The 25,652-nt window shown below is 41.1% G+C and overlaps 1 protein-coding gene across 1 annotated transcript in view; it reads right to left on the bottom strand.

Moving 5' to 3' along the window:
* Nucleotides 1–25,652, bottom strand: part of nod2 (nucleotide-binding oligomerization domain containing 2) — a 55,590-nt gene that overhangs the window by 23,355 nt on the left and 6,583 nt on the right. The window contains 5 exon segments of the mRNA XM_072547814.1: nt 2,805–3,535; nt 3,537–3,745; nt 3,748–4,629; nt 14,445–14,547; nt 16,133–16,667. Coding sequence (XP_072403915.1) covers nt 2,805–3,535; nt 3,537–3,745; nt 3,748–4,629; nt 14,445–14,547; nt 16,133–16,618 — 2,411 coding nt within the window. The 5' untranslated portion in view covers nt 16,619–16,667.

Below are 25,652 nucleotides of genomic sequence, written 5' to 3'. Positions count from 1 at the left end.
CTGGCAGTGCATTCCACACACCCACCACTCTCTGTGATAAGAACCTACCACTGACATCTCCCCTAATCCATCCTCCAATCACCTTAAAATTATGCCCCCTCGTATGGTCTAACCAGGGTTCCATCGAGCTGCAGCATAACCTCGTGGCTCTTAAACTCAATCCCCCTGCTAATGAAAGCCAATATACTATATGCCTTCTTTACAACTCTATCAACTTGGTGGCAACTTTGAGGGATCTAGGGACATGGATCTCAAGATTCCTCTGTTCCTCCACACTGCCAAGAATCTTGCATTACCCCTGTATTCTGCATTCAAATTTGACTTTCCACAATAAATCACTTCACACTTTTCCAGGCCCAACTCCATCCGCCACTTATCAGCCCAGTTCTGCATCCTGTCAATGCCCCGTTGCAACCTACAACAGCCCTCCACACTATCCACCACTCCACTAAACTTTGTGTCATCGGCAAACTTACTAACCCACCCTTCCACTTCCTCGTCCAAGTCATTTATAAAAATCATAAAGAGCAGAGATCCCAGAAACGATCCCTGCGGAATACCACTGGTCACCAAGCTCCTGATGGAATACTTTCCATCTACTACCACCCTCTGTCTTCTATGGGCCAGCCAATTCTGAATCCAGACAGCCAGATTTCCCTGTAACCCATGCCTCCTTACTTTCTGACTGAGCCTACTCATATGATTGTATGAGAGAGGCACAGTGGAGTGAGGGGCACACTTAATGAGGTGAGCAGCAGAGAACTGTGCAAAAAGAATTGCCAGGGCTCACAAAAGAAACGTTCCATGAAACACTCCAAAGTTCACAGTTAACCAAAGTGTGGAAAAAATTCAGCCCCAATATTGAAGAGTCATCAGAAAATCTGAAGTATTGTAAACTATTATGAAACATAGTTGAGTGTGTTGCTGAAAAAGCACAGCAGGTCAGGTAGCATCCGAGGAGTAGGAAAATAGATGTTTCGGGCCGGAGCCTTTCATTGGGAATAAATGAAGAGCATTCCTGACGAAGGGCTCTGACCCGAAACGTTGGTTTTCCGGCTCCTCAGATGCTGCCTGACTTGCTGTGCTTTTCCAGCAACACACTCTCAACTCTGATCTCCAGCATCTGTAGACCTCACCGTCTCCTATTATGAAACATATCAAGGAAACTGGAAATCAGGTAGTTTGAAAAATGTTTATTGCAGCTCCGAGGTAGTTTACTCAGGCTGAATATTGAGAATGAGGGGTTTGCTTTCATAGGAAAGATTGAGCAGGTTGGGCCCAAGCTCATTGCAGTTTAGAAGAATGAGGTGATTTTTTTGAAAGATATAACAGTCTGATGGAATTGACTGGGTACATATGATGAGATTTACAGGTTAGATGCTGAGATTGGGTTATCTCAAACTAGGAATTCAATTTAAAACTATTAGATTTCCCATTTAAGATGGGTAGAGAAATTCCTTCTTTCAGAGTAACATTAACTTTGGAATTTTCATCTTCAGAGAAGTAGCAAAGACTGGATCATTGATGTTTGATCTACAAGGTAGTCAAGGGTGATGTGGGAGCACGTAAATGAAGTTAAGGTTACAATCAGATCAGCCACGAACTTCATGAATGGCAGTGCAATTTAATAGGCCAAGTGGCCTGCTCTGGCTCCGAATTTCCTTTGATCTCATGAAGCTAATCTCTGATAAACATTTTTCCAGTCACAATTCATTGAATGGGTAAGTATAATTTTGTAAAAAGACTTTCTAACATTTCACATATTTGAAGGAAAATAGTATCTCTGAATTATGGTGACATGTGGTTCTACTTCTGTTATTTTATTGCAGTTAACATTAGCAATGTAGCAATTATATAAACACACAGATTTTCAGTATAGAAAGCGCATTCAAAAATGATTAGCATTCACAATTTCATGAGGTCCAAAAGCACTCCATATGATGTTTTTCATGACAGCCACTATGATAACGTAAGGAACTTCAGCAGCTACAACTCTGTTCACTTAAGATTCCAAGAGCAGCATGGAGGTAAATGACCAGATAAGCTGTTATGGTGGTGTTAGATGATGGACAAAGTTTGGTCAGGATACCAGAAAGAATATCTGCTACTTCTCATGTACTGCCATTGGATCTGTTATGTCGCAGTTACTATCTATTTCAGACAATGAAATCACTTAAAATGCAGCATTTTCTCAGCAAGAACTGTCATTCGAGGGTGATGTTCAAGAGTCAGAAATGGGGCCTATATCCATGATTTTCTAACTTAGAGGGAAAGGGGGAGCACTGAGACCAGGCAAAAAACTTTGAGCGAAAGATAAGGACTTGAGGAAAACATTTGTCAACACCTTCGATGAAGCTAAAAATTTGAAAACTACTATTAACATTTCACAATATTAAGTGCTTATTGTACTTCGGTCTATTTAATAAAACCTATTAATCTCCACAAGAGTCAGCTTAAATTTATTTGTATTATTTTCCCTGTTAATCATACTGCTGTATTCCTAAACCACTGCCTGAAATGACTTATTTTCGATAGTAGTGGTAAGTACATACCAAGGCGTACAATATTCTTGTCTTATATTTTGATAACAAATCTATAACAACAAACAAGGAACGTTTGTTCAGATATCTTGTTTGTTCTTATGAACGGATGAGACTAACTTGCAGCAAAAGACAGGAAATTGGATTTGAACTTTTGGTTATCTTCTTTCCCAAAATAGCAAACAAAAGAATTGTGGCACAAACTTATTAAGCATTCATCTACTAGTATCAGCAAATATAGTTTGGGACTAAACATAAACTTACTAAATTGAGTGGCAAATGTCCAAGCAGGGAAGGAGTTGTTCAATTCCTAAATCACCAACTGAGTTGTAATCTAACTGTAATCCCACGGGACTTTTCAAGAGTTTGAGGGCATAAGCAAGAGCTGTACATTCAACAGGTCCTACTCCACAATAGGTCAACTTCAAGTGATCGACTTGCAATTTACTAACAGCTTCTTTAGCCAAATCACTGTCTTGCATTTCATAAATGCAGTTAATCCACCAAACAAATTCTGGCAAAGCATGCATGCTCTTCTTCTCTCCTCCAACAGCTGGTGGTATGGATAGGAAATGTTTCTGTATACATTTTGCTAAGTATTTTTTAACAAGTCTGCACTTTTTGGATTGCTTCTGAAAGAGGGTGGTCTTCCCCATCAGGTACCTGTGCCTACTAGACAAAAGCCCCGAAACAAAGCTTGCTGTTATTTGAAGATTTGATGTCTCCGCTTCCTGTAACAGAGTTTCATTTTTCCTTTTATCTTCTTCATGAGATAGGTGACAATTAAATGGCCAACCTTTATAGTAGCCTGCTGACATTATGCACAGGGATGGGTTTTCCTGTCTGTGTTTGAACAATGAGTAAAGAGTAAGTTGTGCCACGTCATCATTTAAAGTGATGTACAGTGCAGCAACGAAACACTGGACAGTGATGTGAAAAAACTCATAATTCCTATAACTAACCGCATTGTGTGCATGTGAGAAACTATGACTACAAGACAAGGAAATCTAAAGAAATGTCTTCTTCTGATACCTCAACATCTTGTAGCTGTACAGCTGAGAATAAGTAACAGCAAGTGTTTAAACCATCCAGTGCTAATTTGCCAAGATGGAGGATTGTAGCAACATGGCTCAGCAAAACTTCATTTGTTCCTCAGCTGTTTTGAGTAAGATGCAATAAAGAGTGTTCTAGAATAAACAGATAAAATCAGTCATGGTGCGAGTGAAATCACTCCCATTCTGCATTAACTGTTCATGGCACTTTGAAACTATCCAACAGAAGAAGGGCACATGACAGAGTCCATGAAGAGCTGAGTTTGCTTCAACAAAACACAAAATACGTTCTGCACTTGATGAGTTTCTATGGCATTTCCTTATGAACTTTCCAATTCCCTCTGGTGAGAAACCTTTTAGTGTGATCTCTTTCTGCGAATATTTTCTTAAATTGGCAGTTACTGCATTTGGTCTGCTGGTCATAACATTTTTAGTGTTTTTCATCAAATTCCCTTGGAGAAGATTAAAGATCAAATTTAGTGGAGGGGTAGGCTTTGAGGGAGAACAGTGTCTTTCTTCATCTGTAAACTGGAATTTAAATTCATCAAACCCATCAAACAGGAACATGACCTCTTCAGGATGGTCAAGGAGGTACTGGAACACTTCACTCTGGTGATCATCAGGCCAGCAGCAATGTTCAAACAGTAACATTTGAAGTGAAATGGGTTTATCAATGAAGTTGAACCTTCTGCAGCTGAAAGCAAATACAAATGTGAAGTCCTGAAAAGCTTGTTTTGTTGCCCATAATTGTTGCATTTGCTGCAGTGAAGTGCTTTTCCCACTTCCCGCTTCCCCAGTGATCAGCACAGTATCTACATCCTTATTTAATATTCCATCTGGTCCAAAGATGTCTTCCAGTCTAACAAGGAATGACAAGCAGCCATTTTGAGCAGCGGCAGTATTGGATACTTCCAAGAGACAGTCCACATAAATATCCTCCAGGCACATATTTTCAGTTCCAGCATAGTTTGTTAGAAATCGGGACTGAGCAGCCAATGTAGAGCTCAACTTTTCCTGATACTTCAAGCAAGCATTACCTAAACAACAGTGAACAATATTAAAAATCCAAAATCCATAGCAATCTTTGTACTATTGCAACACACTATCTTACCAACTGGTAATCAGTTATAACCATAGATAATTAAGTGTATGATACTTCATCACTTTGAGAAGTAATTCTTATCAGATTCTGATATCAGCTTGGGACTCATACATAAAAGAAATTACTGGAGGTTTATACTAAATTTGTACATTTTTCTTTTATCTTTAAGGAGTATTTGTAACTTATGAACAGAACATGTAATATAATTCAAAGGAAGGTGCTTCACAGAATCATAAAAGTCTTTTGATGCAGAAGGAGGCCATTCAGCCCATCTTCTATGCACAGGCATCATTTACCTAGAAGGGCTCATGCCCGAAACGTCGATTCTCCTGCTTCTTGGATGCTGCCTGACCTGCTGCGCTTTTCCAGCAACACATTTTCAGCTCTGATCTCCAGCATCTGCAGTCCTCACTTTCATTTACCTATTGCCAATCGACTGTTTTTTTCTCCATATACCTGCATGTTATTCCTACCCAAATAATCATTCAACACACTCAATTAGGCCTACCCCCACAACTTCACCAACACATTCCACCCCGACCTTAAATTCACCTGGACCATCTCTGACACCTCCCTCCCCTTCCTGGACCTATCCATCTCCATTAATGACAACCGACTTGACACTGACATTTTTTACAAACCCACCGACTCCCACATCTACCTGGATTACACCTCTTCCCACCCTATCTCTTGCAAAAATGCCATCCCGTATTTCCAATTCCTCCGCCTCCACCGCATCTGCTCCCAGCAGGACCAGTTCCACCACAGAACACACCAGATGGCCTCCTTCTTTAGAGACCGCAATTTCGCTCCCCATGTGGTTAAAGATGCCCTCCAACACATCTTATCCACATCCCGCCCCTCCGCCCTCAAACCCCACCCCTCCAACCGTAACAAGGACAGAACCCCCCGGTGCTCACCTTCCACCCTACCAACCTTTGGATAAACCACATCATCCGACGACATTTCTGTCACCTCCAAACGGACCCCACTACCAGGGATATATTTCCCTCCCCACCCATTTCCGCTTTCCGCAAAGACCATTCCCTCCGTGACTACCTGGTCAGGTCCACGCCCCCCAACAACCCACCCTCTCTTCCTGGTACCCTCCCCTGTCACCGCGGGAATTACAAAACCTGCGCCCACACCTCCATCCAAGGCCCCAAAGGAGCCTTCCACATCCATCAAAGCTTCACCTGCACATCCACTAATATCATTTATTGTATCCGTTGCTCCTGATGCAGTCTCCTTTACACTGGGGAGACTGGACGCCTCGTAGCAGAGCACTTTAGGGAACATCTCCGGGACACCCGCACCAATCAACCACACTGCCCCGTGGCCCAACATTTCAACTCCCCCTCCCACTCTGCCAATGACATGCAGGTCCTGGGCCTCCTCCACTGCCGTTCTCTCACCACCCGATGCCTGGAGGAAGAACACTTCAACCCCATGGCATCAATGTGGATTTCACCAGTTTCCTCACTTCCCCTTCCCCCACCTCACCCAGTTCCAGCCTTCCAGCTCGGCACCGCCCTCATGACCTGTACTATCTTCCTTTCCACCTATCCGCTCCACCCTCCTCTCTGACCTATCACCCTCATCCCCACCCTTATTCACCTATTGTACTCTTTGCTACTTTCCCCCACCCTCTCTCTGACCTATCAACTCCATTCCCACTCCCATTCACCTATTGTACTCTATGCTACTTTCTCCCCACCCCCCACCCCCCTCTCATTTATATCTCCACTCTGCAGGCAGTCTGCCTCTATCCCTGATGAAGAGCTTTTGCCCAAAACGTCAATTTTCCTGCTCCTCGGATGCTGCCTGACCTGCTGTGCTTTTCCAGCACCACTCTAATCTAGACTCTGGTTTCCAGCATCTGCAGACCTTGTTTTTACCTGCCCCCACAACACTTTGAAGCAAGTCTCTTTTTTTCCTCAAATGACCCTTCTTTTGCAAATCACTTAAAATCCATGCCCTCTTGTTCCTGTTCCTGTTCCTTTTACAAATGGTACCAGTTTCTCCCTCTCTACTCTACCCTGCCCACTCCTGATTTTGAAAAACACTATCAAATCTCCTCTTAGCTGTTTCTCTCCAAGGACAACAGTCCCAACTTCTCAAATTATCCTCATTACTGAAGTTTTTCATCCCTGAAAACATTCTTCTAAATCACTCTCACACTCTTTCACCTTTCCTATGAGGTGGCACCCAGAAATGTACATAACACTCCAGGTGAAGTCTCACAAGTGTCTTATAACTTAACCAGAAACAGGGGGTAGGATTGATGCACGCTTATGAGGAATTAAGAACAATGTAATACACCTTGGAGGTATCTAATAGACATCTGAGAGACATCAGCTATGAGGGAGATGTGTGGCAGAATCAGGTACCAAGTGTGGCAAGACCTATCTTGGTGTTGTTGCGATTATGCCATCTTTTATGCTTATCACAAGTGGTCTGGTAAGATTCTTGCTAGACAGTGACAAGTTGCCAATGGACGGTCATTATTACTAGTTAACAGCCCGACTCACCTCATCAATATTCAATGTCTCATATTCGCAAGCTCACCTTGAGCTGGAAGTCCAGAAAGCTCAACCAGGAAACCAGAGAGGGCATCATGCAGATTAAGCTCACCGCTTGCTCCAAATTACTTAAATGTTGGAAACCAGGCACAAACATCTGAGGATATGCTCCCTGGATACCAGCCACACACACACCCCACATCCACAGATACTGGCATCAACATGTACTGGCCTCTAAGAGTCCTCATGCACATCCCTGATCCAGTTAGAGGGTGTTTCTGCATTTCAATACTGTATGCTGGGCTCCACTGGCACTCTGATTGTAATGCTGCAGCAAGGGTATGGTGTGCTCAGAGACACACACCCAGCTGAGGGACTGGACTAGGCTGCATCTTTAGGATTTTCACATACTTTCTTAACACTACCTCACTCCTGAGTCTATCTGGATGCTCACAATATTCCTGGGTATGTACAGAGGTAGCCCAATCCTTCATCTTCACCTGGCCTGCCATCCTCCAGTCACAAAGTTGAAGTTGATGATACTCATGCACTCATCCAGACACCCTGTCTTGACACAAGTGTCACATTGGGGTCACCCTGCCAAACCTTCAGAACTAACAGCATCTGCGTCAGTGCAGACTCCCTCCTCCAAACTACAGGACAGGATGTGCACATAGGTGTAGAGAGCGGGAGAGAAATAAGAAAACATTGTGTGGCACTTTGTTGGCATAGAGTCATACAGCGCAGGAACAGACCCTTCAGTCCAATTATTCAATTGTTGTAAACCAACATTGTTGACATTAACTTTCATACATCTGCTTTTGAGGCTCTTTCTCTAGGTGCTCAACACAAACACTGGATTAGTGGTGCTGGAAGAGCACAGCAGTTCAGGCAGCATCCAACGAGCAGCGAAATCAACGTTTCGGGCAAAAGCCCCAATTGTCAGACCATCAGCCACAGTTCATGACCAAACAAGAGACTTCATGGAGAGGTTTGTGGTGAGAGCTGACCACATAAGCTATAAGCAGGGAACAATACACAGATGTGGATTTGAGTGCTTCTGGAACTTTTAGTTATCCTGGAAGACGATACCTAATGTTTCGACCCTCTGTGCATAAATGTGTAGCTGCCAAACAGTTGTTCTGCAATAGCTCTGCAAGGGGGTGCATCTACTGGGAGGGCCAATACTATAGAATGAGCAGGGAGTATGCAGCGTACAGGCACTTGTGCTAGACCCTTCAGTAGCTGGTGACCTCTGTTGTTCCCCATTAAAAGTCTTAAGAACATTATGTGCTGCAGCACCTTGCCTCATATGTTGAGTCACTCACCCTGCCCACTCTGAGTGTGGTTTTAGTCATTTTTTTTTTGTACATAAGAAAATGTATTATTTCCAGCATAATGGAAGGTGACCGCATGTGCTCTTCTGCCTTTGCCTGCACATACAGCATTAGAGATCATCATGCAAAATTAAAGCACACGGCATTGCGGGCAATGTGCTGACATGAAAAGAAAACTGGTTGGCAGACAGGAACCAAAGTGTAGGAGTCAGCAGATCTTGTTTTGAGTGGTAGTCAATGACTAAAGGGGTAATGCAGGGATCAGAGTTTGGACCCCAGCTATTCACAATATGTGTTCATTATTTACATGAAGGATCTAAATATAATATCCCCAAGTTCGCAGACAACACAAAGCTAGGTGGGAGGTGAACTGTCAGGAGGATACAGAGATGCTGCAGTGTAATTTCAACAAGCTGAGCGGATGGGCAAGTGTGTGGAAGACGAACTATAATGAGGATAAGTGTGAAGTCATCCATTTTGGTAATGAAAGCAGGAATGCAGATTATTGTAAGTGGTTTTGGATTGAGAAAGAGGGAAGGGAAACATGATCTGGGTGTCATTGTAAACCAGTTGCCGAAAATAAGCATGCAAGTGATGAAGAAGTTAAAATGGTATGTTGGCCTTCATAGTGACAGCGTTCAAGTACAGCTGGAGGGATATCTCACTGCGATTGTACAAGGCCTTGGTGAGACCACTCCTGGGGTACTGTGTGCAGTTTTGTTTGAAGGAGGATATTCTGGCCATGGAGGGAATGCACCAAAGTTTACCAGACTCATTATTGGGATGGCAGGACTGACGTATAAAGAGAGACTGGATCAGTTGGGAGTACATTCACGAGAGTTTAGAAGAATGAAAAGGGATCTCACAGATTTCTAAAATTCTATAAATTATTTCATGACTGTATAGGGTGAATGCAGGAAGGATGTTCCAGATTGCCTGGGAAGTTCAGCCCAGGTTCAAAGTCTAAAGATATAGGTTAGGCAATTTAGGACATGAGATGAGAAGAAACTTCTTCATAGAAACATAGAAATTAGGAAAATGAGTAAGCCATTCTACCCCTCAAACCTGTTCTACCATTCAATATGATCAAGCTCAATACCCTAATCCCTCCCTCCACCCACATCCCTTGATCCCTTTAGCCACAAGAGCTATATCTACTCCCTCTTAAAAACAAAATGTTTTCACCTCAAAATGTTTAGCTTCCCCTCGTAATGAATTCCATAGGCTCGCCACTCTCTGGGTGAAGAAATTTCTCCTTATCTCACTCCTAAAGGATTTACTCCTTAAATCTTAAACTCTGACCACTGCTTCTGGGCTACCCTACCATCAGGACATCCTTCCTGCATCTAATCCATTTAGTCCTGTTAGAATTGGATAGGTTTCTATGAGAGCACCACTCATTCTTCTAAACTCCTAACTGACTCAGTCTCTCTTCATATGTCAGTCCTACCATTCTAGGAATCAATTTGGTAAATGTTCATTTCACCTCCTCTGTAGCAAGAAAACCTTCCTCAGATATGGAGATCAAAACTGTATTCTAGGTGTAATCTCAACAATGCCCTGTATAAATGTAGCTAGACATTCTTGTTCCTGGGCTCAATTCCACTTGTTATGAAGGCCAGCAAGCAGTTTGCCTTCTTTACTGCCTGCTGCACCTACACATTTACTTTCAGCGACTGCTGCACAAAGACACCCAGGTTTTGTTGAATATTCCTCTCTCACAATTTACATCCGTTCAAGTAATAATCTGTTTTCCTATTTGTGCTACCCAGATGGATAACCTCACATTTATTCACATTAGGCTGCATCTGCTATGCACTTGCCCACTCACTCAGACGATCCAATTCACACTGCAACATTGCTGCATCCTCGCTCACCTGTCCACCCTGATTTCTGCAAACTTTGAGATATTACATTTAGTTCCCTCATCTAAACAATGAACATATATTGTGAATAGCTGGGTACTAGCATTGATCCCTGAGGTACCCCATTATTCAATGCCTGCCATTCAGAAAAAAGACCCATTTATTCCTACAATTTATTTTCTGTCTGCTATCCATCTCAACATATTATGCCAGATCCCAGGAATTTAAATTAACCTCTGGAATTGTCTACTACAGAAAGTAGTTGAGGCCAAAGCACTGAATATTTTCAACAGGGGGTTAAATATAGTTCTTAGGGCTAAAGGAAACAAAGGATGTGGGGAGGAAGTATGATCAAGATATTAAGTTGTATGGTCAGCCATGAACATGCTGAATGATGAGCACTTTCAAAGGGCCAAACATCCTACTCTTGCTCCTACTTTCTATGTTTTTACGTGAGCCCACAAACATCCACATCCCCTTCCCAGTAGCTCATCCTGTCAATCCCATAGGTTTCATACTTCCACAAGTCGCCACCCAACTTGACTACATTCACCTACACCTATCCACCCTTTCCACTCTGCCATCTGGAGGTGACCATGCCTAGTGTGGTGACTAACATCCCCCACAATTTGAAGTCAGGCTTCTACTGACTGTTGGACGAAAGTGAGAACTGCAGATGCTGGAGATTAGAGTCAAGAATGTGGTGCTGGAAAAGTGCATCAGGTGAGGCAGCATCCGAGGAGCAGGAAAATTGATGTTTCGGGCAAAAGCCCTTCATCAGGAAAGCTCTCCATTCCTGATGAAGAGTTTTTGCCCGAAAAGTCGATTTTCCTTCGACTGACTGTTCTTGACCCCTCCTTCCTCTTTGCACCCTTCACAGCCATGCTTTACAGCATCACCCCTTTAAAATCCTTTAGCAGCCAACTTGATGGCTGTTGGACAAGATGGTAAAGCAGGGCTCAAGTCTCAGATGTGAGCTCACACGCACACACCTTCTTATCATATTTAGCTCTGACAGAATGGGATGATACTGATATGTGTAGAAATTAGGACAGGCTCATAGCTAAGCACAGTAACAATGTGGCATCTCTCAAACTACTGGTCATAGAGTCTTAGATACATACAGCACAGAAACAGGCCCGTCAGCCCAACTCATCCATGTGGACCACACTTCCTAAACTGAACTAGTCCCATTTGCCTGCATTTGGCACATATCCCTCTAAACCTTTCCTACCCACGTACCTGCCCAAATTTCTTTTAACTGTTATAATTGTTATATCTGCCTGTACCACTTCCTCTGGCTACTCACTGTGTGAAAAAGTTGCCCCTCAAGTCCCTTTTAAATCTTTCCCCTCTCACTTTAAACCCACGCCCTTTTTGTTTGGATTTCCCTATCCTGGGGAAAAGATCCTGAAATTCATCTTATCTATGCCCCTCATGATTTTATATGGGTGGAATGGTGTATCAGGGTTAGTATTGCTACTTATAGTGCCAGGGATCCAGGTGCGATTCCAGCCTCGGATGACTATCAGTTTAGAATGTGCATGTTCTCCCCGCGTCTGCATGGGTTTCCGTTGGGTGCTCTGGTTTCCTCCCAAAGTCGAAAGATGTGCAGGTAAGGTCTCTTGGCCATACTAAATTATCCATAGTAATTAGGATGTGCAGGCCAGGCGGATTAGCCATAGTAAGATGCGGTATTACAGGGATAGGGCAAGGAGCTTGGTCTAGGTGAGATGTTCTTTGAAGTGCAAACATGATGAACTAAATGCCTTCTTACCACACTGTGGTATTCTGTGATTCTATAAGGTCATCCCTCAGTCTCCTATGATCCAGGGAAAAAAGTCCCAGCCTATCCAACTCTGCTTATAACCCAAACCTTCCAGTCATGGCAACATCCTTGTAAATATTTTCTGCACGCTTTCCAGTTTAATAACATCCTTCCAATAGCAGTGCAACCAGAATTGTAAATTATACTCCAAATATGGCTTCACCAATATCTTGTACAGCTGCAACATGACATCCAAACGGCTCTACTCAATTCTCTGACCAATGAAGGCAAGCGTATCAAAGTACCTGTGTCACCACTTTTAAAGAACAGGTGCCTGAACCCCTAGGTCTCTCTGTTCCACAACACTCCCCAGGGCCCTACAACTAACTATGTAAGTCCTTCCCTGGTTTGTCTTACTAAAATGCAACACCTCACATTCATCTGAATTAAACTGGCCCAGCAGATCAAAATCCTGTTGTTCTTCAAGATAACATTCTCCATTGTCCATTATGCCACCAATTTTGGTGTCGCCCACAAACTTAGTAACCATGCCTTTCATATTTGAGAGTGTAGTGCCGGAAAAGCACAGCAAGTCAGGCAGCATCGGAGGAGCAGGAGAATTGACATTTCGGGCATAAGCCCTTCATCATTCCTGAATAAACCATTCCTGATGAAGGGCTTATGCCCGAAATGTCGATTCTCCTGCTCCTCGGATGCTGCCTGACCTGCTGTGCTTTTCCAGCACTACACTCTCAACTCTGATCTCCAGCACCTGCAGTCCTCACTTTCTCCTCTGCCTTTCATATTCTCATCCAGATCATTCATGTAAATGTCAATGCTAGTGTTTAACATCACAAAAAAATGCCTAAAAAATGTTTTATTTACAGTAATTAAATTGGAGAGCTTGATGTTAATTCCAAGTGTTTCATAAATACATGTTGAAACAAATTATGATACTGAGCCATACAAGAAAATATAGGACTGGATTTCCATCCTTGAGGTGGTAGCAGAAATTAGAAAACTTCCTGGATTGTTGCACCTACCTCAGGAGAAAATACTTGCAAAGGTACCATTTCTGTTTGGAGTGGGGGGAATTGGTGCCAACAGGCGTATGATCCACTGTTCCCAGAATGAGATCTTGAAGGAGCCAAGGTAGCTGCTAAGTGTGGAGTTTGATCTAGATATTGTAAAAGCAATCTCCAAAGATTGTACTCCATCCCTCAATTCTCATATCCATGTGACTACATGCCCTTCTACAAACAGCCTGTATACCCTCCATGACCAATGCCCTTCCATCCAGCCCTATATCCTCCCATGTCCTCCATCTTAACCTGTCATACATGCATGCCTATTCATCCATTACATATTCTATGCAGAACCCTACAGTATGAACATCACGTGGGAAAATCCTTTAAAAATGCTTTGAAAATCACCGAAGTCCTATAAAAGTATCAATCAACCTGAACTGTAAAGAGCCAGTGGTCGAAACTATAAGCACTGTGCATCTCCTTATCATGTTTAAATAAACACTGAGCAATTGAAAAACAGATGCTGTGAATCAAGCGATGTTTTCCCTTGGGTGTAGCTAATCCAAAAGACTAATGGATGTCTGGGCTCTTAGGTAAGCATATTTGGCTGAGAGTTCAAATATTGGGTGTTGAATATTGAATGTGCTGGGAAACCTGAACTTGGGCCCTGGGTGGTATTGTTAAAGGCCCATGGAGTTGTGGAAATTCCATGGAAATCAAACTTTTGGTTCAATAGATAGATTCTAAGGAATGTTGAAAAGTAATAGTGTCATGTGGGGACGCTAACAAGTGTTAGAAGAACATTTCATAAGCAAACAGAGATTACTAGAGAAACTCACCAGAGATGTCAACATCTCTGAAGAGAAAAATAGAGTTAACATTTCAAGTCTGATATGACTCTTCTCTCGAAGTTCTGGTGGTAAGAGCAGTCCACCTTGTCGCACACCAGTGGAAAAGCACAATGTAAGAAATGGCTGCTGAGAAGTCAAGAAGGATGAGGGGGGAGAGTTTGCCTTTGACACAGTCATATATTAAAAGGCCATTAGCAGTGATACACCAATTAGCAGAGCTATGCATGCAATTGAAGTACACGTTCTCACAATTTTACATTTTTCTTATTTGAAGGCAGTGAGGTTTAATGCTATTAAGCAGAAATCTTTCCTAGACAGTGTTGAGAAAGCAGCAGTGATGGAAAACTATCAATTTTAAGAAGCTGGAGATATTCCTTACTGAGGATGGGTTTGATAGGTCCAGGTTCGGATTCAATGTAGTCTAACAGGACCTGAGCTGTATCTTCCCCTTTAGCTTTAGTGAGATCCAGCAGCTTTCGAGCCTAACATTGAAAATTTAAACATAGTAAAAAGAGTAATGTGTGAGCTAATGGGAAGTAAAAGGATTAATGTGTGAGCTAATGGGAACTGTGCAGTACGTAGACTTTGGATGTCCATTGCCAAATCAATGGCAGAATAAGATTTTTAATGTAAATAAATGATCATTTACATTCAGATAGAACATGATACAGAAGAATAACTAAATGTTTCATAAGAAGCTGCTTTTCAATCATGTTCACCAGTTAAAATTGTACTAAAAAATGTGAAAAATGTAATATTTGTAAAAAGAAGCAACAGACTCTGCATGTTTTTTAAAAATTCACTCATGGGACAAGGGCATTGCTGGCTGAGCCAGTATTTATAGTATTTATAGAGTGTAATATGATAGATGCATGCTTAGAATAACCTAGAGATCAGTACATGGCTATAGGCCAAGGGTAGAGGTTGCGAAGAAAACAAAAGGAATTTGTGGCAAACATGTGGGCAAAAAGTAAGCTTACGAGGAAGCATTTGAACATTGTGAGAAACATAACAATTGTAGTTGCTCAACAGGAAATTGTCAATTGTAGTTACCAATATCAGAACAGAGTAAGGGATGAGGAAATGGATGAGGCATTTGAGAAGTGGAGATGCATACGGATAAATATAATTGGATGAGGTTTCTGAGGCAATACTGGGTGATCTATGGGAGAGATTTGAGAGCAAGGAGATCAGTTCCATGGGCTAACTGAGAGGTGGGCAGGTTAGAGGTGCAAAGAGTATGTGGGAGACAACTTTGCCATTCCTTCACTTCGCGGCATAAATGGCCTCTTCAATATTTGTGCAATCACTCTTTGTCTAATTGTCTTTTTACTTAAGTGCTTGTAAAGGTAGCTTCAATTTCATCTTAAGTTGACCACTTGCCTTTTTAGTAATAAATTAATGAATGATAGTTATAGCACAAAAGGAACCTTTTCAGCTTGTTGTGCCCAACATATTCCACATTGGGAAAGTTAATGATTTTGCATTTTTTAAAAATATATTTCCTGAGATATGTGGAGACAATGGATATAAGAGATGCCAGAAATTGTGAAGCACTATAAATAAACATTTCAGACATTTGGGACATGTAGATAACATTGACAGGCATAGGTCTAAATAGAAAAAGTTGAATGATTAGCAGTTACTGAATGAAACAGTTGAGTGCGTGGACTGATCTAAGAATTAGCAGGCTTTTTAGTTTTGGATTTTTGGGGTGTATGGTGAAGAGAACAGAAATAAAGGGAAAGAAACCCTATGATGGAGGTCATCGATCTTGAGGATAGGGTCAAAAGTTTGAGAAGGTGTAAGCTCAACAGGTGGCAGAAAAGGGAACAGCAAACATATAATATCTATATAGAACTACCTGATGCCTATTTTGTAAACACTGCACTATCATTAAGTTAATCAGCTCACATATAGCATACAACAAGTACACATTAAGCAGATACTTTGTATGAATTTTATGCCAGTTGAGGGATAAATGAATTACAAGTGGGCAAGATGTAAAATCACTTTTCATAACTTCACTTAAATTTTCCTCTATGATTCATTATTTCACACACACACACACACACACCTACATATTGGCAATTGAACCTCATCACATTCATATTTTGAAAAATGTCCATAGCTGTGCAGAATTTCTAACACAGCTGCAATGTGTCCATGCAGTTTCCGCACAATGTTGGGTCTGTGCTGTTGAAGACTTTGAGAAGGTAATGTTGCCAGTGATGCTGAAGGTTCAGGAGACTTTTCTGGAGGCTTATAGCTGCCCAAAATTAAATCAGCCAGCTGCGAGCTGTGAATGATATCTTCCAATGCCAGAAGAAAAAGTTCACAGGCTCTAGTCCCTTTCAATGTAACAATATCAAGGAGATTACAACTGGAATGAGACAGAACCTCTGGTGATTTCACATGTTCATATTCTTCCCAACTCAGAAGATCCCATGCTAGTAAATGATCAAGAATGCTCTCAAAGATTTCCACTGAATCTCTTCCAAGAATCATGATGAGTTTATGTCTTTGTGCCTTAAGCAGTTGATCAGCATTCATTCCACTGGATGCCCTTTCAACAGGGTTATTTTAATGCAGATAGATAGACCTAGTAAAATAAAGAAATAGGTGGATAATAGATTATTACTTACTGCTTCTAAGTGAAATATTCAAAATAAATACTGCTATAGTATCAAAGGTTGAACAATCAAGATATAGAGTCAGTTTGGATGGAGATAAGAAATAGCAATAGATTGAAATCAATGGTTCAAGGAACTTACATACTGTCACAAAGCTACTCTTTTTTTCTCTAAAAGCTGTTCCTTGGCTCAAGGAGACTCAGTCCTTGATACTTTTCAGAGGGGTCATAAACCAGGCCGGGCTCCGATCAAGGGTTCCTGATGAAGGGCTTTTTGCCTGAAATGTCAATTTTTCTGCTCCTCAGATGCTGCCCGACCTGCTGTGCTTTCCCAGCATCACTCTAATCTAGACTCTGATCTCCAGCATCTGCAGTCCTCACTTTTGCCCAGGCTCCGATCAGTCTGGTTTGGTACAGAGATGACAAGGATTTTAAGAGGCCGTTTCTTTATATGTGAACAGACAAGACTTCAGACCAAAGTGGTCATGTTTTAAAGGTAACCTGTAGAAAGGGGGGGTAGTTAGCTCTCTAGCTGAGCTGAGCAGTTTCGTTCAGTCTTGAATTGGTTGGAAGTTAAACAGGGAGCTGTGTGGAAACTCTCTCTCTCTTTCTGCCCTTGAACTTCAACCTGTAAGCATGTGTTCCATTTATACTGGCTTTTAAAGGGAGTTCGCTTATTGGGACTGTTGTGTATATTCGAAACAGCATAATTAAATCTAGTTGGATAGGTTGAGTTCTGTTGGGGTTCTTTATTCTGTTCTTTGTGCTTGTGTAATTTTGTGAATAAAGTTTTGTCTGTTTTAAAATCTAGCAGTCAACCAACTAACTTAATCTGGGTAATTTTCGCTGTACACTTACCAAAACAAATTGCAATGTTACGATCTGAGTTGCCTGCTTAAGAACATCTTGAGTGATCTGGCTTAGTCCATAACAGACTTGGGGCTCTTTGCAGGATTTTAAACAGTGATTGGTAGGTGCTAGTGTCTTTACTTTGAGTGTTGGTTTGGTTGGGTAGACAACACCTGGGATAGGAATGGCCCTTTCAGTCGCCAAAAGTTTTCTGGATGTGGATGCAGTGACTTTGGAAGTTTTGCAAAAAGTGAATAAGATCAAGTTGTAAGAATTAGCAGAGAAGCTGGAATTGGAACTGTCTGCTTCTGTGAGGAAAGGAGAGATATTACAGCAGTAGCTCAGCATTTCAACTTGCTGGAGAAACCATCAGAATCTATAGAAATGACACGAATTCAATTGCAAATGAAGCAGCTTGAGTTAGAGGTGAGAGACAAGGAAAGGGGAGCAGAAATGAAACAGTTTGAGTTATAATTAAAAGCAGAAGAGACAGAAAAAGAGAGCAGCAGAACAGAGAGAAAAGGAGAGAGCAGAAGAGAGGGAAAAAGAGAGCACTTTTGAACTTCAAAAACTTACATTTAAAAAGCCAAGTCAGCTTAAAAGCCTTGAGACAAAGGCTGAGGGTCAGCTTAGTGAGAAAGAGAGTGATGAGGAGCAAGCTCCTAGTAGTCAGAGGCCTAGTGAGGAACTGTTTAAGTATGTTCAAGCATTGCCTAAATTTGATGAGAAGGATGTGGAAACCTCATTTGAAAAGGTCACTCAACAATGCAGTGGCCAGAGTGTCAATGTGGGTTTTGTTAATCCAAATGAAACTTGTAGGTAGAGCTAGTGAGGTATTTGCATCCCTATCACAGGATGTATTTGGGGAGTATGTGAGGAAGTTAGAAAGCCACAAGGGATCAGTTCCATGTTTTACTTCTCCTTCAAGGCATATTGGGGACTCAAGGGTTAAACATTCCACTGCCAAAAAGACTCACTGCAGTATCAATTGGAAGCCTGTCCTCTTACAATATAGACAAAACATCTCAATAGGGGAGAGGCTGACTGTATCCCAGAAAAGGAGCCTAGTGGAGCCACACATGCGGATTCCCCTGTAGCCTCAGACAGAGGTATTTATCCTTCTCAAACAAGTCTTATAGCCTTGGCCACAATCCTGTTAAAACTGCCTCCTGCTCCCATTGTCTTACTTCCCCTCCATATTAGCATAGGTATGTGAATCCCCATTTACAACAGGCAAAACTCTTCTATCTTAATCTCTTCCCAGCAACACATAATCATGAAGAATACAATAATCAGTTCTTGTAATCCATTCACACGCTATCACATCAATGTTCATCAGGCTTTGTAAATTCATAATTACCTACTTTAAACTACGTAATGACAGTTGGCCATGTGAGTGATAAACCTTTTGTTTAATCCCCATAAAAAATACTGTCTTTGTGAGTAGGGCAGAGATTCCTGGAGAAGTCTCACCCCAAGTAGACACACGACTATTTTTGGGAGAATCTCTAGCTGGCAGTCCAATAATAAAGCATCTGCTATTGTACTGAAACTTGTGTCATCCGGATTTGTGCACCAAAGCAGACATCAACATACGAGGAGGTGAGAAAAGCCATTTTAAGTGCATATGTGCTTGTACCAGATCCGATAGACAATGTTTCAGGAATCTAAGGAGGGACACTGGTCAAACCTACATTGAGTTTGAAAGGATCAAACAGAGTAATTTCGATAGATGGATAAGAGCTTTAAAAATCGAGCAAACCTATGATGCCCTTAGAGAGGTAATTATTTTAGAGGAATTCAAAAATTCACTGCCTGAAGTAGTACGCACTCATGTGGAAGAACAGAGAGTTAAAACAGCAAGGTTAATAGCTGAAGTGGCTGATGATTATGAGCTGGTCAATAAAACACGGTTTTGCTTCCAGAATCAATTTCAGTCCATGAAGGAGAGAAAGTGGGGCAAAGAGAAATCCTCATCTGGAAAAGCAAAGGTAGATCTCAGTGAAGATCATAAGGATAAGTTACTACAGGGTAAAAAAAAACCCTTGAGGGGGACAAAGAAATTAAAAAGCTCATTGTAATAAAGTTGGCCACACGAAATCAGTGTTAGTGAGCTAGAAGAAAACCAGACAAGCCTGGAAATTTTGTTGGACTAGTAACAAAAAGCACAAGGGAAGTTAGCCAACTGCCTCAGAGTGTACAAGATAATCAGAGGTTGATTAAGGAGGAAGTGCCAGATCTGCTTAAAAATATATATGCAAGGGAAAAGTTTATTGACATAGGCCACGAGCAGTACATAAGGAGGCTACGATATTAAGGGACATGGGATCCTGTCAGTCTGTAATGCTGAAGGATGAGGAGTTATGTACTCCTGAGGGACTATTGCCAGAAAAGGTACCGGTAATAGGAATTCATGGTGAGACAAAAAGTGCTCAAATTATGTAAAGTGAGGCTATGGAGTCCAGAGAAGATGAAGAATTTGTGGTAGGAATACTGGACAAACTCTCAGCTCCAGAAATACAATTTGTCCTTGTAAATGATATAGTTGATTCACCGGTAGGCGTGCTGCCTACTCTAGATGAAAAGCCAGTGGAGGTGCAGGCAACTGAAGAAATGAAGCACCTTTATCCAGCAATTGTCCTTGATTGTATGATTACAACATCACAGAGGCACAAGTTGAAGCAGGAGGGGTCAAAAGGCACAGATAAGGAAGCTGACATAGTGTTATCCGAAACTTTCTTTGAAAGTGGAACAGAGAAGGAGCAAATAGGTAAACATGCAAGTATCTTTAGCTCTGCTAAGCTGATTGAATTACAGCAGAAAGATGGAGTTAAAACGGTTATATTAAAAGGCATTGACAGTGTCATTAATGAACAAATGATGTCTTAATGAGAAAATGGAGACCATCACACATTCAAGCAGATGAGAAATGGGCAGAGATTCATCAAATTGATCTGCCAGTAAGGTATAGGAAGGTGATACTGTGAGTGCCGCATGAGCTACAACTTGGAGGTCATTTAGGGGTGAGGAAAACACAGGTTAAAATACAAAGACATTTTTACTGGCCTGAACTACACAAAGATGTAGTTGAATTTTGCCAGGCGTGTCATACATGTCAGCTAATCAGAAAACCACAGGCAGTAATAAAACCTGCACCTTTAATACCTATTCCAGCATTTGAGGAACCTTTCACAAAAGTCTTGATTGATTGCATAGGTCCCCTACCTCAAACAAAAAGTGGGAATAAGTATTTAATAACAATAGTGGATGTGTAAGGGCTTATGGTCAGGACTATCCAGATGATTAGGATAACGGAGTTCCATTGGTACTTTTTGCAATTAGAGATGCACCGAATGAATCGACCAAATTCAGTCCATTTGAATTAATTTTTGGGCATGAAGTAAGATCAGCATTAAAATTGATTAAAGAGAAATGAATAAGTCAGAATTCAGAGACCACCTATTTGGACAATGTGTCAAATTTTAGAGAATGATTAAGTAGAGCTGGAGAGTTGGCTAGACAGCATTTAAAAGTATCACAGGCATACACTGAAACAGGAGGTGGATAAGAAATCATGAATTTGCAGTTTTGTAATTGGGGATAAGATATTGGTGTTACCTCCAGTAACAGGTGAGCCTTTAAAAGCAAGGTTTAGTGGACCTTATCAAATCGAGAAGAAATTGAGTGAGGTGGACTACTTGATAAGGACTCCAGACCAGAAGAAATCTCACAGAGTGTGTCATGTGAATGTGCTCAAAAGGTATTTTGATAGGGAAGGAAAGCAAGAGGAGAAGGTGTTAATGATGACAGCACAGAAGGAAGAACCAAGTTCAGAGGATTCTGAATTGGACATTCCTCAAATCAAATTGGAGAATGAGGAAGTTGTAAGAAATTAGGATAAATTACTGAGTTACCTTCCACAAGCAAATCGAAATGACCTGAAGGAGTTATTACTATCACATGGGGTGACATGCGGAAACAAACTGGGAACTACAAACCTAATTGTGCATGTTGTAGATATAGGAGATGCTATTTCGATTAAACAATATCCTTACAGGCATAACGCTCTAAAGTTGGCACAGATTCAGAAGGAGATAGAGCGCATGCTCCAAGATGGCATAATCAAAGTGAGTTATAGTGACTGGAGCTCACCTAGAATCACCTAGCTCACCTGGTGCCGAAACCAGATGGTACCCAACGGTTATGTGTGGACTATCGCAAAGTCAATGTTCTTATAAAGACTGATGCATATCCAATTCCATGATTGGAGGACTGTATCAAAAAAGTGGGACAAGTGACTTCCATTTCTAAGTTGGATTTGCTCAGAGGCTACTGGCAAGTACCTCTGTCAGAGACAGCAAAGACAATTTCAGCTTTTTGTAATGCCAAATGAATGATATCAGTTCAAAGTCATGCCATTTGGTATGAAAAACACTCCAGCCACATTTCAGAGACTGACTAATAAGGTCATTGCCGGGTTACCCAACTATGTGGTGTATATTGATGACCTGGTGATTTTTAGTCACTCGTAGAAGGAACATTGACAGCATTTATCGGACTTGTTTGATCAACTTCGAAAGGCACGCTTGGTGGTAAACCTAACTAAAAGTGAATTTGCCAAAGCCCAAGTCACCTTCCTGGGCCATGTTATTGGACATGAACAAATGGCCCCATGGGATCAAAAGCAAATGAAATCGGGGAATTTCTCACAACGTGGACGAAGAAAAGCCGTACTACTGTTCCTGGGATTGAGTGGATTTTACCGAAAGTTTGTGGCGAACTTTAGCAGTGTGGCTGCTTCACTCACTGAATTGTTAAAAAGGACAAGAAGTTTCAGTGGACAGCGGCCTGTCAAAAGCCATTTTGACAACCTAAAAACTGTGTTAACCACTGCCCCAGTATTAGCCACACTGGATTACATGAAGCCTTTCAAGGTGGCTACCGATGCCAGTGATGTGGGTGTTAGTACAGTGCTCCTCCAGGAGGACAAAAGTGATAGAAAGACCCATCAGGTATTTTTCCAGGAAGTTGAACGTTCAGCAACAGAAATATTCAATAGTGGAAAAAGAGACTTTAAGCTTGGTGTTGGCATTACAACATTTCAGTGTTTATATTACCAGCAATGCATCTCAGACAATCATACACACTGATCACAACCCATTGACATTTGTGGAGAAATTTAAGGACAAAAATGCCAGACTATTTAGATGGAGCTTGTTGTTGCAGCCATTCAATTTGACAATTGTGCATGTGGCAGGTCACAAAAACATGCTTGCCGATGTATTATCGAGACTCAAATAAGATAAGGCGGCGGTGGGTGCACCATGGCCTGAATGTGCATGTAGTTGTGCATATTTGCATGTTTATCGTTAGTGTAGTGTATATGTGTGTTTAGAATGGTTTTGAAGGATTAAAAATGACACCATATTTTGATATTGATAGTTCTTTTTTTATGGGGGGGGGTGGGGAGAGGGGGGAAGAGGTGACACAAAGTTAGTCCTTTTTTTGTAAAAGCTGTTCCTTGGCTCAATGATACTCCATTCTTGGTCATTTTCAGAGGGTTAATAAAACAGGCTGGGCTCTGATCAGTCTAGTTTGGTGCAGAGGTGAAAAGGATTTTGAGAAGCCTTTTCTTAAAATATATAAAAGATTGAGACTTCAGGCCAAAGTGGTCATGTTTTAAAAGTGACCTGTACAAAGAAAGGGAAGTGGTCAGCTCTCTAGCTGAGCTGAGCAGTTTTAGATTAGATTAGATTAGATTCCCTACAGTTTAGTTCAGTCTTGAATTGCTTGGAAGTTCAACAGGGAGTTGAGTGGAAAATTTCTCTCTCTTTAAACCCTGTAACCATGTGTTCCATTTATACTGGTTTTTAAAGGGAGTGTGATTATTGGGACTGTTATGTATATTCGGAACAGCATAATTAAGTCTAGTTGGATAGATTGAGATCTGTAGGAGTTCTTTATTCTGTCCTTTGTGTTTCATTGTGTAATTTGGTGAATAAATTTTTGTCTGTTTTAAAATCTAGTAGTCAACCTAGCTAACTTAATCCAGGTAACCTTCACTGCACATTTACCAAAACAAATTGCAAATTATGGTCTGAGCTGCCTGCTTAAGAATGTTGTGAGTGATCTGGCTTAGTCCATAACAATACCCACTAACAGCAGCTATACTGTAGAACAGAATACACAAGAAATAAAGGAAGCTTGGAGGAAGAGTACTGTAATCACTGTGAATATTTTTTACTCTGCACTTAGCTTGGACAAATCATATTGACAAAGAAAACCTTGAAGTTGAATTCACAGAGTTCACTTAGATATTTGGGGCTATTCCTTGGAAGAATAAATTCTGCAACCAACCAAGGAAAAGTCTATTTTAGAGCTGGTGATGAGGAATTCAACCGGATTCAGTAACTACTTCATTGTAAAATACTTTCCAAGCAAGAATGATCAGAACATGATAAAATTTCAGACTTGGTTTGTGGATGAAAAGCTTTGGTCTGAAACTAGCAGCCTCAACTTAAATAAGATTATAACAAAAGCTTCCATAGACTGGGAAAATAGTTAAATAGTCAAATTGCGGATAAGCAGTAGTGGACATTTAAGGATAGATGTCATATATCTCAAAAATGATGTATTTCATTCAGAAAGACTAAACAAGAAAGATGTGCCATTTTGGCTAAGGAAGTTAAGGCGGATATAAAATTGAAAAATGTGTACAATACCACAAAGACTAGCAGAGATTAGAAGAATTTTAGAAATCAGCAATGGACAATAATGAATAAAATACGAAATTCAAATACATTAGATTCTCTACAGTATGGAAACAGGCCCTTCGGCCCAACAAGTCCTTACCGACCCTCCGAAGAGTAACCCACCCAGACCCATTCCCTGTATTCACCCCAGAATAGGAGAGTAAAATGGCAAGAATATAAAATTAAACAGTAAAACTTCAACACGTATATAGAAAGGAAGAGAATAGTTGTGAGTATTAGTCTCGGAGACTTGGAAAATAATGCTGTTAAACAAGGAAATGGTAAAGTTGATGAATAATTATTTTGTAAGTGTTTCCACAGCAGAAGGCACAGTGAGCACACAAAAGAGAGGGAGGAAGTTAAACAATCACAATCACAACAGTAAAAGCACTGGAAAATGAATAGAACTAAAGACTGGCAGGTTCCCTGGACCTGGTGACCTGGACCAGAGGACTTTTAAGAATGTAGCTGCAGAGATAATGGATGCATTGCTTGTAACATTACACGATTCCACAGATTCTGGAATGGTCCTCCAGAACTGGAAATCTGTAAACGTCACATTTCTATTTAAGAAAGGAAGGACACAGAAGCAAGAAACTACAAACCAGTTAATCTAATATTTGTTTCAGAATCCATTATAAGTTATGTTGTAGTAGGACATGTAGAATATTAAAATCAAGCTGAGTCAATATGATTTTCTAAAAGAGAAATACTGCTTGACAAATTTATTATCGTTCTTTGAGAATGTAATAAAGAGGGTGGATAAAAGAGAAAGAGAAGATGTAATAGTGTATTTAAATTCCAAAAGACATTCAATAAGGAACCAGATAAAAGATTACTGCACAAAATAAGAGTTAGGGGTGATAGGTTAGCACAACAAAAGTTTGGTAACTAACATGAAAGAGAGAGTGGAATATATGGGTCATTTTCAGGTTGCTAAACTGTTAAGAGTGGAGTTCCACATCAATAAGGGCTTAACCATTTATGATCTATATTAATGATGTGCATGAAGGTGCTGATGAATTATAACTACATTAGATTATAAGCAACCCACCCAGACCCATTCCCCTACATTTATCCCTGCACCTAACACTACTTACAATTTAGCATGACCAATTCACCTGACCTGCACATTTTTGGACTGTGGGAGGAAACCAGAGCACCCGGAGGAAACCCACGCAGACACGGGGAGAATGTGCAAATTCCACACAGTCAGTCGCCTGAGGCAGGAATTGAACCCAGGTCTCTGGCGCTGTGAGGCCCACATTTTCCAATGATACAAAGATAGGACAAAGAAAGCAAGGTGTGAGGAGAAGACACTTAAGTTGAATGAATTTGGTTAAGTAAATTGGCC

This window comes from Chiloscyllium punctatum, chromosome 26 (assembly GCF_047496795.1).
Source record: "Chiloscyllium punctatum isolate Juve2018m chromosome 26, sChiPun1.3, whole genome shotgun sequence".
NCBI lineage: Eukaryota > Metazoa > Chordata > Chondrichthyes > Orectolobiformes > Hemiscylliidae > Chiloscyllium > Chiloscyllium punctatum.
This window is presented reverse-complemented; position numbering and strand designations above follow the sequence as displayed.